The 16,332-nt window shown below is 46.4% G+C and overlaps 1 protein-coding gene across 1 annotated transcript in view; it reads left to right on the top strand.

Annotated features, from left to right (window-relative positions):
* The window catches only part of Tshz3 (teashirt zinc finger homeobox 3), a 73,908-nt gene extending 61,130 nt beyond the window's left edge, over positions 1–12,778 (top strand). The window contains exon 2 of the mRNA XM_021168073.3: positions 8,466–12,778. Within this exon, the coding sequence (XP_021023732.1) occupies positions 8,466–11,671 (3,206 nt within the window). The 3' untranslated portion in view covers positions 11,672–12,778. The remainder of the gene's footprint in view (positions 1–8,465) is intronic.
* The last annotated feature ends 3,554 nt before the right edge of the window (positions 12,779–16,332 follow it).

Below are 16,332 nucleotides of genomic sequence, written 5' to 3'. Positions count from 1 at the left end.
GAGAAACCTTGTCTCAAATCAATAACAACAACAACCAAACCAACCAACCAACCAAATAATCAAAGAAAAAATCTCAGAGGGCATATAGCCTCCTGTATTTACCTACGCTGTCTTCATAAGGCAGAAATTCTTACATCAGCATCATCTGTCCATCTGGGTTTTCCTGGTTAGATTTAAGTGGGACTTTCTGAGGTCCTGGAACTCTCCCCCCTCAATCCCTTGAACCTCCCCTGACCCCCTAACCTAACATCCCCCCAACACACACACACACACACACACACACACACACACACACACACACATGACTTAGAGTAGGAGCTGAGCTGACAAGAGGACTGGACTTAGCTTGCAGGATGTAGCCTGACTGGCAGCCAGTAAGGTCCAGGTGTCCAAAGTGGCTTCTTGAAGTACCTACTGACCAACTGAAGAAGCACTGGACGTTCTTTGATGATTTCCAAGCAGTGTTACTGCTGGGTAAAGTTGAGCTTGGCCATTGCTATAACCCTTTCCTTCCTAGAAGTACCACAGACAGGGGCTGGAATCACTGGAGAACATGTGTGGGGTCAAATGCCTCCTTCCTTGTCCTTTCGTTCTGCCTTTTCTTCTCCAAGGCCTTCATCTCGAGGCTATACTTTCCTTTGAAAGGCAGCAAGGCCTTATGGGTGGCTTTGAGGGATTCCCATCCAAAGCTGGACATGAGGATGCTGAGCTTAGAGTTAATCCAGGACCATCCACTGAAAGCAAACCCCTGTGCAGTTGGTACACCCACATTTAAAGAGGCCCTTTAGCTTGGAAAAGCACCTAGGTTTTTTGCTAGCTACATGCATCATGACATCTTTGGTGGGACCCAGGAGATGACTTTGGCCAACATTTTGCTTATTCTGCTTGCTTTCTCTTGTTCATGATGAAGAATCTGGACCTCAGAGACTAGATAGCAGCCACATGACCAGCCTGGGGCAGCAAAGGCACTAAGAGCCAGCCTTCCACAGCTGTGACTTGGCATAGTTTACTAGAAGAAAATGCAATGTAGAAATGCCAGCCAGGCATGGAGGCTGCTCCTCTCCATGGTCCCAGCTCTTGAACATTTCTCTCATGTATTTCCTGGAGCTCTGCTTTGATGGGAGCCCTTGGGAGAGGTGTCCCTGGGGCAGGCAGTAGTGATTCAGTCACCTCCTGATGCTGCTGGCATCTTTTCTTGTCCTTTCACATTCAGTAACAGCGGGAGGACTTAGAGACTCCTGGAGGCTGGCTTTGACATTGGCTTTAAGTGGGATTCATGATCCTTGACATGGACTTGTGCTGTGTATGAGTCCTGGAGTGCCCAACAGCTGTCCAATTTTAGGCATGCCCCTGGCATCTTCTGGACAGTTCCATGTCTCCAGCGTGATCACAGTAGAGGAGAGGTTTGCTGAGGCTGCTATGGCCTTCTCTACCCTCACTGGGTATGAGAACGCCATCTTCGTTCAGGCTGGCATAGATAAATCCCTGAGGATTCCTTTCAAAGTCTTTACCTTCCCAAGGGACTGACCTTGACTCCCACCCTTGCCTCCTTGTCACTCAGCCTGGACAATGATGTGGGGCAGATGCAGTCTCAACATACAAGAAGCCTGCTCTCTGGTTTTCTCTCTACTAGCAGCCATGGGAAGGGAGTCTGTAAAGCACTGTCTCTTAGCTCCTAGATTTCGAACTCCACAACCTTTATTTCAGCCCCCAATACGCTCACAGATAGAGGGCATCTTGTAATCATTTCTCAGAGCGTGGTAGAGCTACTTCCTTTCTTCCCAGCCATACTCCCTCTCCCTGCCCAACTGTCCACCCACAGCCTCTGGCCTGAGTGCCCAGACCCAAGGTTTTGCTTCTTCATCGTGAGAGCTCACTAACAGTGTGATGAAGTAATTTCCACTTGTTCAAGAAAGACATTCCCGTGCTCCTCCGCATGCTATTTGTATTTGTATAAAACACATTAATTTCCTCCTTACCTAGAGGTGGAGCTTAGCCAAGGATGATAAATATGGTTGAGAGGGTTGGAGGGGAAGGTGTGGAATCCTACTGGAAATATTCTGTCTGGATTCCAGCATACTTCCATTTTGGGGCTGCCGTTCCACATCCAGAGCCAGGGTGAGGGTCTTGGAGTCGGAAATGGCTCAGTGTAATCATTTGAAAATGAGGGACAGTGTTTGTTTGCTTGTTTGTTTGTTTGTTTGTTTGTTTGTTTAAAAAGTTCCTGAAGATTGCTTCATCTCTTCCCTCAACCCTTGGAAAGATCAGAGGCAAGGAATGTGACATCCTTCTAACCAGTGCACCTAGTCATCGTTTCCTTGGTAACTTGCCCTTCCAGGAGTGTTGGGTAATTACAGTTTTTAAAAAGATGCATTTCTAAGCCTCTTTCTCAGGAATGTTCTTGTGGGTCGTTGGGATGGAAGTCTCTTCCCCACCACAGTCCATCTGCATCCTCTGTTGGCACTGGCCACAGAGTTCAGTCTTAGACATGAAGCAGAAAGGCACTATGATGCATCCGTGTGAGTCACACGTAGAGAGCAGATCCAGCAAGGGCTTGACAACACATCCTTAGCACATCTCCATCCTGGGACGGACTTGAATCTGGACCCAGCTGAATGAGTTGTCTATAGAGGATGTCAGAAGAAGTCAGCTGGGATGTTCGTTCACTCGTGCCTTTTGTGGATATAGGTTGAGTGTCTGCTATGGACCTGAGCAGTGGCTGGCAAGTGATTTGAAAGTGTCCACCATAGATTTATAGTTTGACACTTGATTCCTTGTGTGAGGATATGAGAAGTGGTGGGACCACTAAGGTGAGCTTAGAGGGAGGTCCTTAGGTTTGGCCTCAAATCAAATTAAGGTAGTTCTTGTGGACCTTGCATTAGTCCTCATGTGGAAGGAACACATTGTGCCCGAGGTCCTCTGCTGTCCCCTTCTAAGGCCTGGTGTTTTCCTCCACATAGAGGTTAGTTATGTGTAATGGAGCCCTCGCAAAGCCAGCACCGGACAGCTTAGATCTGAGGCTTCCAAACCTAGGAGCTGACTACATCTTTGTCTTCATTATATTAGCTTGCCTTGGGTATTTTGTTAAGTAACAGAAAACTGACTAGCATAGCCGGGCACATGTGGCAGACATCTGGGATGGGGAGTTTGGGATGTGTGAGCTTGGTCCTGAGCACATGGAGCTGCCATTTAGTTAGCACCTGCTGATAGGCCAGTGACGTCAGTGGGAACTAAAAAAAAAAAAAAAACACAAGCTACTTCTTTCTCTCTCCCCTACACCCAATCCCAGAAATGGGTTTCCATCTGTGGTCCTGAGGAGAGGACCCCACAGCATATGCTCCTAGTTTCCAGCTTGGGAGACAGCAATGAGAAGTGGGGAGTTAGGTATGAGAGATCCTGCCACATCTTAGAGGCCCAGAGGAGCTGGAAGGAAATGGGAGCAGAAGAGGGTGGAGGTTGGGTATATTTTGAGGATCTGGGGCATTTGTCTGAAGCAAGAGGAGAGTCTTGAGTGTATTTCCCAGGTAAGTGATGTTAGCAATCAGCTGGGTTCTAACAGTCTCAATGCTTCTGTTTGTACTAGATTGAAGGGTATGAAATGGGGAAGGAGACATGTTGGTGTCTGCACTATGCTGGGGTGGGAGGGGGCAGAGGCAAATCCAATCCTATTACTGGGCTGTTGAAACCATTCTGTGCAGCCACCAGTGACCTCAGGCTAACAGCATCCCAAACGAGGCAGTGAGTGTTGAATGCTGGCCTACTGTGAGCAAAACCAGGCCAGGATGCAAGAATTCAGATAAGGATGTGTGTAAGGTTAAAATGCCAATGGAAGAGTCAAAGCTGTCATTGATGTCGGGTATAGGGACTGCATCAACATGCAAACCTACCAACTCCCACAGTGACTGAAGCCACCAGTGTCCTCTCCTGACTTACCGCAACCAGAGTATTAACTGTCCTAGGATATAGAAATAATTCCTGTGTGTAACCACAGACTTTGCAAGTTTGATTCTATACAAGAAGAAAATACTAAGGCATGGCATAGTGGTACAAGCTGGAAATTCCAGCACAGAGGAGGCTGGATATCCTGAGTGGGAGGCAGCTTGAGCTAAATAGCTTAATACAAACAAACACGAAGAAAAGACTGGAAAGATGGCTCACCCGTTAAGAACACTGGCTGCTCTTCTAGAGGATCCCAGATTCAATTCTCAGTTCACAACTACCCATACCTCCAGTTCCACTGGCCATAAGAACACTGGCTGCTTCTGTAGGTCCTGGATTCAACTCTCAGCCCATAACTCCCCAAACTCCAGTTCTAATGGCTTCAAATGCCCTCTTCTGGTCTCCATAGGCACAAAGCATACATAGACAAACATGTAGGCAAAACACTCGTACACATAAAAAAATAAATACAACTTTATTTTCAAGTAGAGTGGTTTTTGCCTGGCATATACAAAACCCTGGATTTAATAATCCCCAGCACAAAGGAAAACCAGGACTGGATCAAGTGTAAGATTTTATGTTTTAAATTATGTGTGTGTGTGTGTGTGTGTGTGTGTGTGTGTGTGTGCGCACGCGTGCGCAGATACCCACAGAAGACATAGGTGTTTGGATCCTCTGGAGATGGAGTTCCAGGTAGTTCTGAGTTGCCTGCTATGGGTACCGGGAACTGAACTCAGGTCCTCTTCAAAGGCAGTATTCTTAACCCATCTTAAACCATTCTTTTCAACCCCAGATACAATTCATAGAGACTTTGCTTGCTAATATACCAGAAATACAGATCAGCACTCCAATTCTTAGACTTTTGCTCACAAAAGTCATAAAACATGGAACTGGGGTAGGAGGCTTATAGCTCATTGCACTGGTGCCCTGTCTTATACACCTAGGGAAACTAAGGCCCAGAGGAAGAGAGGTTGTTTATTTGCTTGAGACAGAGTCCAAATAGGATGGGCTGACTTTGAACGTAGTAAGTCTCTGAAGACCTGAACACTTGGTCCTCCAGCCTTCCAGCTCATGAGCACTGAGATTGTACGTGTGTGCCATCATGCTTTGCTGGAGAGTTTTTTTTGTTTTTGTTTTTGTTTTTTTTTAATCAGTGATCAAGAGCACATGACATCCTTAGACGAGTGACATGCCTGTTTGGGGGCATCCATTAATAATGTGGAGGAAGACTCTATGGGTAGCATCTTCAGCTTAAATTAAGAAAACTCCCTACTGTTGGGTCTTTCTTTTCAATACCAACATCCTTCTTGTTCATTAGGTTGCAGTGTCATCAGATGGCACTCTGATACTGTTGTCCATCTCAGAAAACATACAAAGTGTGTTTTCTAGCCCGAGGTATGAGCTGATCACACTAATGACGATGCCTGTAAACAGGACTTCAAATGGCTTTCCAGGTATTCAGTGTGTGGATGCTTCTGTGGAGAGCATGGGAGCCTGGCAGGTCCTCTCACAACTGCACATTTTCTCCACATCATCTTGCTATTGTAGACACCTCCATGTCCACTGTTGGTGTCTGGTTCCTTGATGTCTTTCGGTGTCTATTGTCTGTAGATTTATTCCTCTCCCATTCTTAATTCTGTGCAAGCTAAGCAATGCGTCAGTGTGTGGTACTCTGGCTTCAGGTTGTGACTCTGAGGTGCCAATCCACGAAACAAGGTTGCCATATTCATTTCTTTTCTCAATGTTGGGACAGGATTCCTAGCATAAACAACTTAAGGAAGGAAGGATTAATTTTTGGCTCCTGGTTTCAGGGGACTGATGTCACATTACAGTGGCAAGTATGTCAGGAGTCTGGTCACCTGTTGCCAGGCTGGAAGCAGAGTGCTCAGGCCAGAAACCTTCCAAATCTGATCCCAGCGGCCTGCTCTGCCATCTGGGTTATAGTCTCAGGTCACAACTAGGTCACAGCTCGGGTTAAACAGGAGCAGTAGCAGAGGACCAAGCTTTGAAAACACATTAGCACATCAAGGACGTTCCCTGTTCAGATCATCACAGCATGTGCCCTTGTCTGGGTGGGGACCCACTTCCCCTTAGGTCTCTGGCAGCAACACAGGCCATATGTCTTTCTTATCCCAGTTTGTGTAGTAGAGCCTCTTCCTGGTGCTTGGGGCCACCCAGTGAGTTTCCAGAAACTGAGACTCAGTTTACCCTTTTTAGTTGCCCTCTGAAAGAAGTGTAAGGGAAACTGCAAACTCCCAGTGCCCAGCCTCCACTGTGCTGTGTGAACAGACCTCATCAGTTTGCCCTAGACCTTATGGACTCCTGAGAGACGGGAAGTCTTAAGCCAGGATAAGTCCAGACAAACTGGGGACACTTGGTCACTTGACTCCCACCAACCTTCCTCCAGATTGGCTCTCTGGAGTCATTTGTGAGTCAAGATTTCTAGAATGTCCTACAAATTGGGGAACGTTATGAGGGAGATGGTTATTGCTCTTTCTGGTTGCTGTTCTAACGCATGGGTCACATTCCTCATTGTGTTTGCTGGAAGAGTCTCCCTTAGGCTCTTTGATGGTCCCCTGAACTTTCCCTGAGTGTCTTAGACTCCAGGCTTACCACAGCACTGCACACTGGACACTAAAGAAACACACTTCTGGCAGTCTCTCTTCCCTGTTTCTCTTTGATACAGATCTCCCTATGTGATCCAGCCTAGCCTGACCTCCTGATCCTCTTGCCTATGCCTCCTCAATGCTAGAGTTGATGACAGGTGTAGACAGCTACTCCCAGCTATTCCGCAAGGTTCTGCCACACATATAAAGAGAAGTGTCCCTTTCTCAAAACCGGGTCGTGGTTCCCATCCAAGATCACATGTTGCCTCCCTTGAAGTTCAGCTTAGAAATTTGTGGGGCTCAGAACAAATGCAGATTTGATGGTGATATAGGAAGGATACTGATAGAGTTGGGGTAGAGGTTGTCACTGTATGGTTTTCACAGAATCATTTCCATTCTTTTAAACTTTATTTTTCTGATGTGAAATTCACCTGGAGCAAATCTCCTCACCTATCGAATTCTACAAACGAAACATCCCCCTTCTCTTTCTAAGATCTCTTATTTTTTAAAATCAGCATGGCAATTACCAGTGCCATCTTCCCACCACTCCATATGGTCACCGTTAGCCTTTTGAAACCAACTTGTAAAAAGGTCTTATCATTTAGCCCTGGCTGATGGCCTGGAACTCACTATGTAGAACAGGGTAGTCTCAAGCCCACCCTGCTGCCTCTACCTCCCCAGAGCTGGAATTGCAAATGCACATGGCACACCCTATGTCCACTTTAGATCCTGACAGGAAGAAGAAAAATCACCCACCCGAACCCCTTTCTCCTTTACTTAAAGCTGTTGCTCATGAAGCGTTGGTCACACCACAGCATAGATAAGACCACCAAGGTATAGAATACCCAGAGGTTGGAAAAATTGTACCATAGTGTCCCGTTGCACAGGTGTTCCCCAGGCTATGTGCCTCCCGAAGGGGTGGGGGTTCTTCTAGACCTCCCAGCTGCTGAGCCCTGCCGTCCACCTGCTCAGGAATGCCTGCTGGGTTTCCATCCCCAGCACAAGGCCTCCAAAAAGACAGAGTCCCTGTAGGATACGCATGGGGCTTGTGCTGAGTAAATATTGACAAAGTAGTCTAAAGAGCAAACACTTTGACATTTGTAAGGTCCACCAGCAGGTCTTGTATATATTTATACAGCAGGAGTGAGCTCCGCATACCAATTTTCCTGAACCTGTTCTGATATAATTCCACATGATGGTGTGGGTGGGTGGGTGGGTAGGAGACTGAGTCTGTGGGGCCAGCACCTGTGCTGAGTGGGAGCCACTCCCCATGTCCTGTCCCGTTCAGAATACTTCAGGCGCCTGACCTTGGTCCGAAGCTACTTTTCTAGGAAGAAGAAAAGAAGGAGAAAAAAGCCACAATCTTTGATTTTAATCTATTATAACTGATGGACTTTCTGTTTTACTAGGTGGAAAATCTTATTGATGTTTTTGTACTTTATATTTATTAAAGATGGAGCCTCAAAAATGTAATGAGTTAAAAAAAAGTGCTTGCTTAATTTAAATTGTGAGTCTGTCTGTTAAGAAATGCATTAGAGGTAGGAGAAGCATAAGACATATTAATTGACAGACAGGAACTGCTGTCTCTGAGGTTGATACAAGTAATTTATTACTTTAGAAGTGAATGCCACCTCCAGAATGTGCTTCATTAATTTCAAATTTAGTTTTAATTTCAAGCTGTTGCCCCTTGAGAAGAATAAGGTGGCAAATTATGTTTGAAGAGCAGAATTTTTTTTTTTGCTCCAAAGAAACATCACATTTTAACTATTTAATTTTACAAATAAATGTGCCCGTCTCATTTGCCACCTTCCCAAGAGTCAAGAACGTATTCTTGGTACAATCCACACTTATTTATTAACATTCTTTTTCTTTCTTCCTTTCTCCCCTCTTCCTCTTTGTTCTCACCTGTGATCATGGCAGCCTATGTTTCCGATGAGTTAAAGGCAGCTGCCTTGGTAGAAGATGACGTAGAGCCGGAGGAACAAGCGGCAGATGGAGAGCCCTCAGCCAAGTACATGTGTCCAGAGAAGGAACTCAGCAAGGCCTGCCCTAGCTACCAGAACTCACCGGCCGCTGAGTTCTCCAGCCATGAAATGGACAGCGAGTCTCACATCAGTGAGACGAGTGACCGGATGGCTGACTTTGAAAGTAGTTCCATCAAGAATGAGGAGGAGACCAAGGAGGTCCAGGTGCCCCTGGAGGACACCACCGTGTCCGATAGCCTGGAGCAGATGAAGGCCGTGTACAACAACTTCCTGTCCAATTCCTATTGGTCCAACCTCAACCTGAACCTGCACCAGCCCTCCTCCGAGAACAATGGCGGCAGCAGTAGCAGCAGCAGCAGTAGCAGCAGCAGCTGTGGCAGCGGGAGCTTTGACTGGCACCAGAGTGCCATGGCGAAGACCCTGCAGCAGGTGTCCCAGAACCGAATGCTGCCAGAGCCCAGCCTGTTCAGCACCGTGCAGCTGTACCGCCAGAGCAGCAAGCTGTACGGCTCCATTTTCACTGGGGCCAGCAAGTTCCGTTGCAAAGACTGTAGTGCTGCCTATGACACTCTGGTAGAGCTGACCGTGCACATGAATGAGACAGGTCACTATCGCGATGACAACCACGAGACCGACAACAACAACCCCAAGCGCTGGTCCAAGCCTCGCAAACGGTCTTTGTTGGAGATGGAGGGGAAGGAGGATGCTCAGAAGGTGCTCAAGTGTATGTACTGTGGCCACTCCTTTGAGTCCCTCCAAGACCTGAGCGTCCATATGATCAAAACTAAACACTACCAAAAAGTGCCTCTCAAGGAACCTGTCACACCCGTTGCAGCCAAAATCATCCCTGCTGCTCGGAAGAAACCTTCTCTGGAGCTGGAGCTGCCTAGCTCCCCTGATTCCACAGGTGGAACCCCCAAAGCCACCCTGTCTGATGCCAGCGACGCTCTGCAGAAGAACTCCAACCCTTACATCACGCCAAATAACCGGTACGGCCACCAGAACGGGGCCAGTTATGCATGGCACTTCGAGGCCCGCAAGTCTCAGATCCTCAAATGCATGGAGTGTGGCAGCTCCCATGACACGCTCCAGGAGCTCACAGCTCACATGATGGTCACTGGCCATTTTATCAAGGTCACAAACTCGGCCATGAAGAAGGGGAAGCCCATCATGGAGACACCGGTCACGCCCACCATCACCACCTTGCTGGACGAGAAGGTGCAGTCTGTGCCACTGGCAGCCACCACATTCACGTCTCCCTCCAATACGCCCGCGAGTGTCTCCCCGAAGCTGACGGTGGAGATCAAAAAGGAAGTGGACAAGGAGAAAGCAGTCCCGGATGAGAAACCCAAGGAGAGAGAGAAGCCCAGTGAAGAGGAGGAAAAGTATGACATTTCTTCCAAGTACCACTATTTGACTGAAAACGACCTAGAAGAGAGCCCTAAAGGCGGACTAGATATCCTTAAATCCCTCGAGAACACAGTGACGTCTGCCATCAACAAGGCTCAGAATGGCACTCCCAGCTGGGGCGGCTATCCCAGCATCCACGCTGCCTACCAACTCCCCAACATGATGAAGTTGTCCCTGGGTTCCTCGGGGAAGAGCACGCCCCTGAAACCCATGTTTGGCAACAGCGAAATCGTGTCTCCCACAAAAACCCAGACCCTGGTCTCTCCACCCAGCAGCCAAACCTCTCCCATGCCCAAGACAAACTTTCACGCCATGGAGGAACTGGTGAAAAAAGTCACGGAGAAAGTTGCCAAAGTTGAGGAGAAAATGAAAGAGCCGGAAGGCAAGCTTTCGCCACCCAAGCGGGCCACGCCGTCCCCGTGCAGCAGCGAGCAGAGCGAGCCCATCAAGATGGAGGCCTCCTGCGATGGCGGCTTCAAAAGCCAGGAGAACAGCCCCAGCCCACCAAGAGATGCGTGCAAGGAGGCGAGCCCCTCCGCAGAGCCCGTGGAGAATGGCAAGGAACTGGTGAAGCCCCTGAGCGGAGGTCTCAGCGGCAGCACAGCCATTATCACGGACCACCCACCAGAACAGCCTTTTGTGAACCCCCTGAGTGCCCTGCAGTCGGTCATGAACATCCACCTGGGCAAGGCTGCCAAGCCCTCGCTGCCTGCGCTGGACCCCATGAGCATGCTTTTCAAGATGAGCAACAGTCTGGCCGAGAAGGCAGCTGTGGCCACCCCGCCACCCCTTCAGGCCAAGAAGGCGGAGCATCTGGACCGCTATTTCTACCACGTCAACAATGACCAGCCCATAGACTTGACAAAAGGGAAGAGCGACAAAGGTTGCTCTTTAGGTTCAGGGCTTTTGTCCCCCACGTCCACATCCCCGGCAACTTCTTCATCCACGGTGACAACGGCAAAGACATCTGCCGTCGTATCATTCATGTCAAACTCGCCGCTGCGTGAGAATGCCTTGTCAGATATATCCGATATGTTGAAGAACTTGACAGAGAGCCACACGTCAAAATCCTCCACTCCTTCCAGCATCTCTGAGAAGTCTGACATTGACGGGGCCACCCTGGAAGAGGCCGAGGAGTCGACTCCGGCGCAGAAGAGGAAAGGCCGCCAGTCAAACTGGAATCCTCAGCACCTGCTAATCCTGCAGGCGCAGTTTGCAGCCAGCCTACGGCAGACTTCAGAAGGGAAGTACATCATGTCTGATCTGAGCCCCCAGGAGCGCATGCACATCTCCAGGTTCACCGGCCTCTCCATGACCACCATCAGCCATTGGCTGGCCAATGTGAAGTACCAACTTCGAAGGACAGGTGGAACAAAGTTCCTCAAAAACTTGGACACTGGACACCCAGTGTTCTTTTGTAACGACTGTGCGTCACAAATCAGGACTCCTTCCACGTACATCAGCCACCTAGAGTCACATCTGGGCTTCCGGCTACGGGACTTATCAAAATTGTCCACCGAACAGATTAACAATCAAATAGCACAAACCAAGTCGCCGTCTGAAAAACTGGTGACATCCTCCCCGGAGGAGGATCTGGGGACCACCTACCAGTGCAAACTTTGTAATCGGACCTTTGCGAGCAAGCATGCTGTTAAACTTCACCTTAGCAAAACCCACGGGAAATCACCGGAAGACCACCTCCTGTTCGTTTCTGAACTGGAGAAACAGTAGCGTTTGCTCCAGAGCGGAAATGACTGGAGGAGAAAATGCTGAAGGCACCTTAAAGCCCCTCTGTCTTGTTCTTGGCACACGTTCTTATGTTCACTGCAGAGGATTGTTCTGGGCTGGACTGTTCGGTCTAACTGTACAGTGTTTAATAGAGAGGTGCATATAATCAGCTGTTGTTACTGGTAAAATAACGAAGGTTAAAACGCAGTGCTAAGTGTTTGGAACTTTGTGTAAATGGGATTTAATTGTGAGCATCCCCTCGATGCTTCAAGCTGCATGCATTAACAGACGGTTTAATTAAGCATTTATAAGGAAACCAGGCACACTTTTTCCATGAGACTTGGGTGTGCTGGCATTTCCCACCCTTTCATCTTTAGCCCTCTGAGTACTACGAAGCACTTTTGCATTAATTTGGTTAATAAAAAAAAAGATAATAATAAAACAAAATAATAATGAATAATAATAATGTATGAAACTCTGTTTTTAAACTCGTTACCAGCTTAGTTATAAGGAATATTAGGAACCTCCATTTATGCAGGGGTATGACACGCCTTGAAATTTAAAAGAATATTATTTTCACATTGAAACATAGATGTATATATTGTATAGATTTCAAACTCTTATGGGAAAATGTGACTGGTTAAATGACCCTTTCTTTCTTGCATTTATAACAAGTGTTTTATGTATCTGCTATACTCTGGGCACAAGCCATGCCTCTGTATAGTGTATATTTCCTTATCTTTTTCTTTTTTTTTAAGGTTTGTGTTTTTTTTTACATGCAAACATTGTAAATTATACAGAAAATACCACAGATAGCATTTATAAAATATACAGAAGCATTATCTCAAAGCAAGGTATGATGTTTGTTTTGCTATACGGCACATCTATATTGATAGAGGGTTCATGTTTAAATTATACATATTTATTAGCATTCTATTATCATTTGTTTTGAGGCCAGGAAATCCATCCCTGGCAGGCATCATAACTATTTTGCACATGGTTCTTAAAGGTATTTATTAGAAATTAAAGGATGCTCAAAGTAAACTCAGTGCTCAAAGGGTTAAGTCTATTCGAAAAGGAAAAAAAAAGATTAAAAAAAAAAAACCCAACTTGTACTGTATTTCCTGAACATTGATAAAGCCTTTAAAATGTTTGTACTGTAATCCTTTGCTTAAAAGTCAAGAGGCGTTCTGTGGGACAGCCCCCTTCACTTATTTATAAGCCCTCTCGGTTGCTAGTTCATAATGTGGGATTTTTTTTCCTTTCTCTTTTTTCTTTTCTTTTTTCTTTCTTTCTTTTTTTCTTTTTAAATTTCAATCGGTAACTTTGTTTTGTTCCTCCTAATTATTCTCCCAAGATCCCACACTGCAGTTTTATCTTTAGGCTTATGAAAGGTAACCCGTGGTTACCGGCTCTCCAAGCCATTCTGGTCTCCATTTCTGGCAGTTAATTTGCAGAAATAACTGACAGCTGACACCATATGAGAACCTATGTATAAAATATTGGCATGTAAACACCACAGACACAGTGACACACTCTGTGCCCTGTTTTGTTGTTGACGATGGCACACCATGATGTGACTCTTCATATAACCCTTTTTTTCTACGGCAGCATTAAAATTGTCTTTTTGCTATAATTTTGTGTTGCGTTCACAATTATGTCTGAGATGTGCTACGACTAACGAGCACATTAAAATTAAATTGTATGCGATCTGTTTATGACTGACTCGGTTGCTGTGTCTGCCAGGTGCTGGCAGTTGGAGGCTGCGCGTAAATCAGGGGGAGTTTTAGTGAACTTTGGTGTTTATAAAGAACTCTAGGAGGCTTGTATAGCATTTCCCTCAGGAATAAAAATTGGAAAGACATCAGAGATGCACATGAGGCTAAACCCCTGTGGGCAAGGAATGTTGTAATAAAGTCTCCACTGTCAGAGCTCAATCAGGTCACGCTGGATACATCTCCTGGGTGGCTCTGGTGTCCTTTCTGGATGCCCCATAGTGTTCCTGAACTGAAGGGTCTTAAGAAGATTCTGCACATTATGGCTCATTCTTGGTAACTTAATGGCTCATTCTTGGTAACTTAAGATTTTCAAAGGGGAAAGCAGAGAGGACCCAGGTATTCAGACGTGGGGGGTCATCTGTTCTTCCCAAGTTAAAGCAACCAGAGACAACCAGGTCTGGTAGGGATTGGGAGGAGTTTGGTCCATCCATGGCAGGGGTGGGGGTAGGGGGAAGAGGAGAGGAGTAGGGAGGAAGCATTTATATGATAATCACAAGCTTTTATTGGCCCTGGCAAATCACTCCAACAAAATGCTGAGAACATCATGTAAAACTGTAAAATACCTTTATTACTATATTGAAGCTAGTCTTGCAGTTAGGCAGAATCAGAGCTCCTAACCTAGAATTATACAAATGAGAGATGTGATACACCCATGTAATACATAAAACACCTCAACTCGAAGGAAGAAAAGATACTCTTTTATTAAAAATTTAAATTAAGCCCTTTCAAAAATGTTCGGCAACACGCCTACGGGTTTTTCCCTCTCCCCACCCCTTTTTGTCAAGACAAGTCTAAATGTGCCATCTACTCTGTTTTCTCAGCAATCCCCCCCCCCTCTGGTTTTGGAAAGAACTCTGCTGGAGTTTAAAATGGGTGTCTGGCAGGTAGTGACACAGGGGCTCTACTCCAGCCTTGTGACTTGGGGCACACAGGTAAGGCACAGCCTCAGGATTGTTGGCCTCTGGGTCCAAGGTCTGCCCCGCTCTCTGCCTCCAGTGTGGCCAACCCATGTCTTTCTCTCTAAGGTCCCCTACCCAGAGGAAGCTGAGGGTTGTTCTAGTCTACCAGGATACCTGCTACCATCCTAGAACCTGGCTCAGGAGACAGAGACCCCCTCCCCTCCCCGCTGTGCTTTCTGCATCTTTGCATCCTGAAGCCCAGATTTCCACTCTTGAATTTTTCACAGGTTAAATATAGCATCGGTTTATTAGAATCCAAAGTCCTGCATCTAACAGATTAAACTGACAACACTCTCGTCATCACCAGGGCCCATGTGGCTTGAAGGGAGAGGGGATTTGTGTGAGTGATGGTGGAGCCCCCCTCTTCACAGTTGAGAAGGACCCAACACTCTGAGAAATCCTCGTCACCCTCCCCCAGGATTATTATCAGGGCTGTTCAATTTGGGGGGAGACATGGAGATTGATAGCCAAGGTGGGTAGTGAGTTACACACTCAGTTGTGCCTTGGACTCAGCCTGCTGGTACTAACGGAAACCCTAAATTAATTCTACCTCCAGGGAAGTATTAGTAAGGAGAGCTATTGAATACAAACCTCTTTGTAAAAGAGAGTCTTTTTAGCATTGGGAGGTGGACCACTTTCCCCTAAACCACTAAACCCTCACCTTGCAACAGGGTAGGCAATATATAAGAAGACTATTAGATCATAGCCCCAAATCAAGAAGGACCATCCAAAGGGAATACCAAGTCTACTGTTGACCATGCAGTCTATGGCTGATGTGAACAGAGAAGGAGAGTAAATGGTGAGATTGGTGTCCAAGGAGGCCTGCAAATGGCTCTTGGAGGGATGGTGGATTCACAGAGGGAGGGGGCTTTAATCACAGGTGCGCAGGTGACCCTGACCTCAACCACCGCCCATGCTCAGTCTCACTGGGGTCCTATGGTATATCTTCCAGCCATCACATTTACGCAGTATCTTAAAATAACATTTGTGATAAATGTGCAATTTAACTAATTTATGGTGCTATGATGTGCTCAGGGCTACATGCAAGATGAAAATCTTAAATGGAGCTTGAACAGCTCAATTCACAACAAGAAATCAATATGCCACATCTTAGCTATTCGCTGCAGTCAACATTTAGCAAAAATATCAAGGATGTATCTTTTAAATTTGAGGCAGCAAGAATTCTATAATTAAACAAAATCTTACACGAAAGTTTGGGAGGCTTGATGGTGAGCACCTTGCCTCTCTGGTATCGCCATTCAATTTTCATTCTGTAGAAGAAATGTGTGTGTGTGTGTGTGTGTGTGTGTGTGTGTGTGTGTGTGTGTTAACACAGGACAGCACTTCTCCCCAGGGTGCCCTGAATTCAGAAGGAGGCCAGCCTGCAGGGAAGTCAGGCCAGAGCCTTTGCATCCCAGAGAGGATTCCCTCTCATCACCGGATTGCTGCAGGTTGGTAGGCTTCACTGGCCCTAGCCTCTGCAGGTCTACAAAATGTGACAAGATATATAGAAGTTAAGAAGCCCTCTTAGCTGCCTGGCTCCACCTTGAGGGAGCCTTTGTGAAGACAGAGGACACAAGAGTAGAAGGAATACAAGGCTACCCTCAGTAGACTGAGTGTTCCAGAAACTTCCCAGTTACCTAATACAAATATAATAATAACAGCAATAATAATAACTATAGATGATTTTATTTTTTTTAGAATTCATCTGTTTGTACAATTCAGACACAGGAGCGCTATAATGGCACTTTATTCTGTTGACAATTTAGAGCAGAAACAACAGTGTTATAGGAAGCAATCATAAGAATAAAAACAGCGAACCCCAGCACCACTCTTTAATAATAAATACTTTAAGTTTAAAATAATAACCATTATCCATTCAGCTAATGGAGAAATGACCATTTTCACTGCACCGAAGAGGTATTTT

This window comes from Mus caroli, unplaced genomic scaffold, assembly GCF_978045245.1.
Source record: "Mus caroli unplaced genomic scaffold, Mus_caroli_1 scaffold_8, whole genome shotgun sequence".
Classification (NCBI taxonomy): domain Eukaryota; kingdom Metazoa; phylum Chordata; class Mammalia; order Rodentia; family Muridae; genus Mus; species Mus caroli.
This window is presented reverse-complemented; position numbering and strand designations above follow the sequence as displayed.